Genomic DNA, 1,222 nt, shown 5'->3' on the forward strand with positions numbered 1-1,222 from the left:
GGTTATGAGAGAATTTACAATGAAATTCCAGATATTAATCTGGATGTCCCACACTCATACTCTGTTCTTGAGAGATTTGTGGAGGAATGTTTTCAGGCTGGAATAATTTCCAAACAACTCCGTGATCTTTGTCCATCAAGGTACTTTATTTAAATAATGCTTTCTCATTGAAAAATATTGAATGAGATCCTTGGGGAGCTAAGATAGCTGTTTGTCATTCTGACTCTCAGAAAGATAGTGTCTTTCTTGACATGACTGGAGATGAAGAAACTTCGTGTAGGCAAAGTTTGAATTCAGACTTTTTTAGACTTCAAGGTCTTATGTACTCTGATGTACTCGGTAGTGGCTTCAAACTACAGATGGGAGTGATATTTTTCAGAGGGAATTAATATTTGTACTTTTATGATGTAATGTAAGAGTTAAGGGCTTTTCTCAGTGAAATCAATAAGCTTGTAATAAGTTAAATATCTAGTTGGAGCCAAACCTACATTTTACATACATTTTTAAGTTTGAAAAAGGTAAGCTTTGAGTACTTTTGTTTTGCAAAGACTCTCAGAAAACCTATTTCTAGGTAGGCTTCCTTGCTCCAAAAAGTTTAGACACTAAGAGAAGACGATGGTAGAAAATGTGTAGAAATGTCTGGAATAGAGTTGTTGGCAGCTGTTATGGAAGACAGCATCAGGGAAACCTCCACTCTGGGCAGGGTCTTTCCTTCACTGCTTCAGTCTGCTCCTAATGGAGTCAGTACCCAGCCTTTCTGTTCAAGAACACAGTAAGTTACTCTCAGTACTTTGTGGTTGCTTTTTTGTTTGTTTATTTCTGTTTTTTCGAGACAGGGTTTCTCTTTGTAGCCCTGGCTGTCATGGAACTCACTCTGTAGACCAGGCTGGCCTCGAACTCAGAAATCCACCTGCCTCTGGCTCCCAATTGCTGGGATTAAAGGCGTGTGCCACCACGCCTGGCTTCTTTTGAGAATTCTTAACGAAAGCAAGTATATATTACTTTCAAGGTTCAGATGTGACTTGTTTTGCCAGATTGCACTGTGACAATTTATGGTATAGTGGTGGGTTGTTTCATGGCATACACAGTTATACAGGCTAACAGTTATATATGTAATTTTGTTCTAGGGTTATGAGAGAATTTACAATGAAATTCCAGATATTAATCTGGATGTCCCACACTCATACTCTGTTCTTGAGAGATTTGTGGAGGAATGTTTTCA

The 1,222-nt window shown here is 38.4% G+C and overlaps 1 protein-coding gene across 5 annotated transcripts in view; it reads left to right on the forward strand.

Moving 5' to 3' along the window:
- Pdcd4 (programmed cell death 4) overlaps positions 1 to 1,222 on the forward strand; it is a 27,938-nt gene that overhangs the window by 23,727 nt on the left and 2,989 nt on the right. For 4 of the 5 annotated variants that reach the window (XM_029535948.1, XM_029536027.1, XM_029535992.1 and 1 more), the window contains one exon: positions 32 to 140. In XM_029535948.1, the coding sequence (XP_029391808.1) occupies positions 32 to 140 (109 nt within the window). Of the gene's footprint in view, positions 141 to 1,222 lie in introns of all 5 variants that reach the window. The other variant, XM_021187520.2, reaches the window with a different exon arrangement.

Source organism: Mus pahari, chromosome 1 (genome assembly GCF_900095145.1).
Source record: "Mus pahari chromosome 1, PAHARI_EIJ_v1.1, whole genome shotgun sequence".
Classification (NCBI taxonomy): Eukaryota; Metazoa; Chordata; class Mammalia; order Rodentia; family Muridae; genus Mus; species Mus pahari.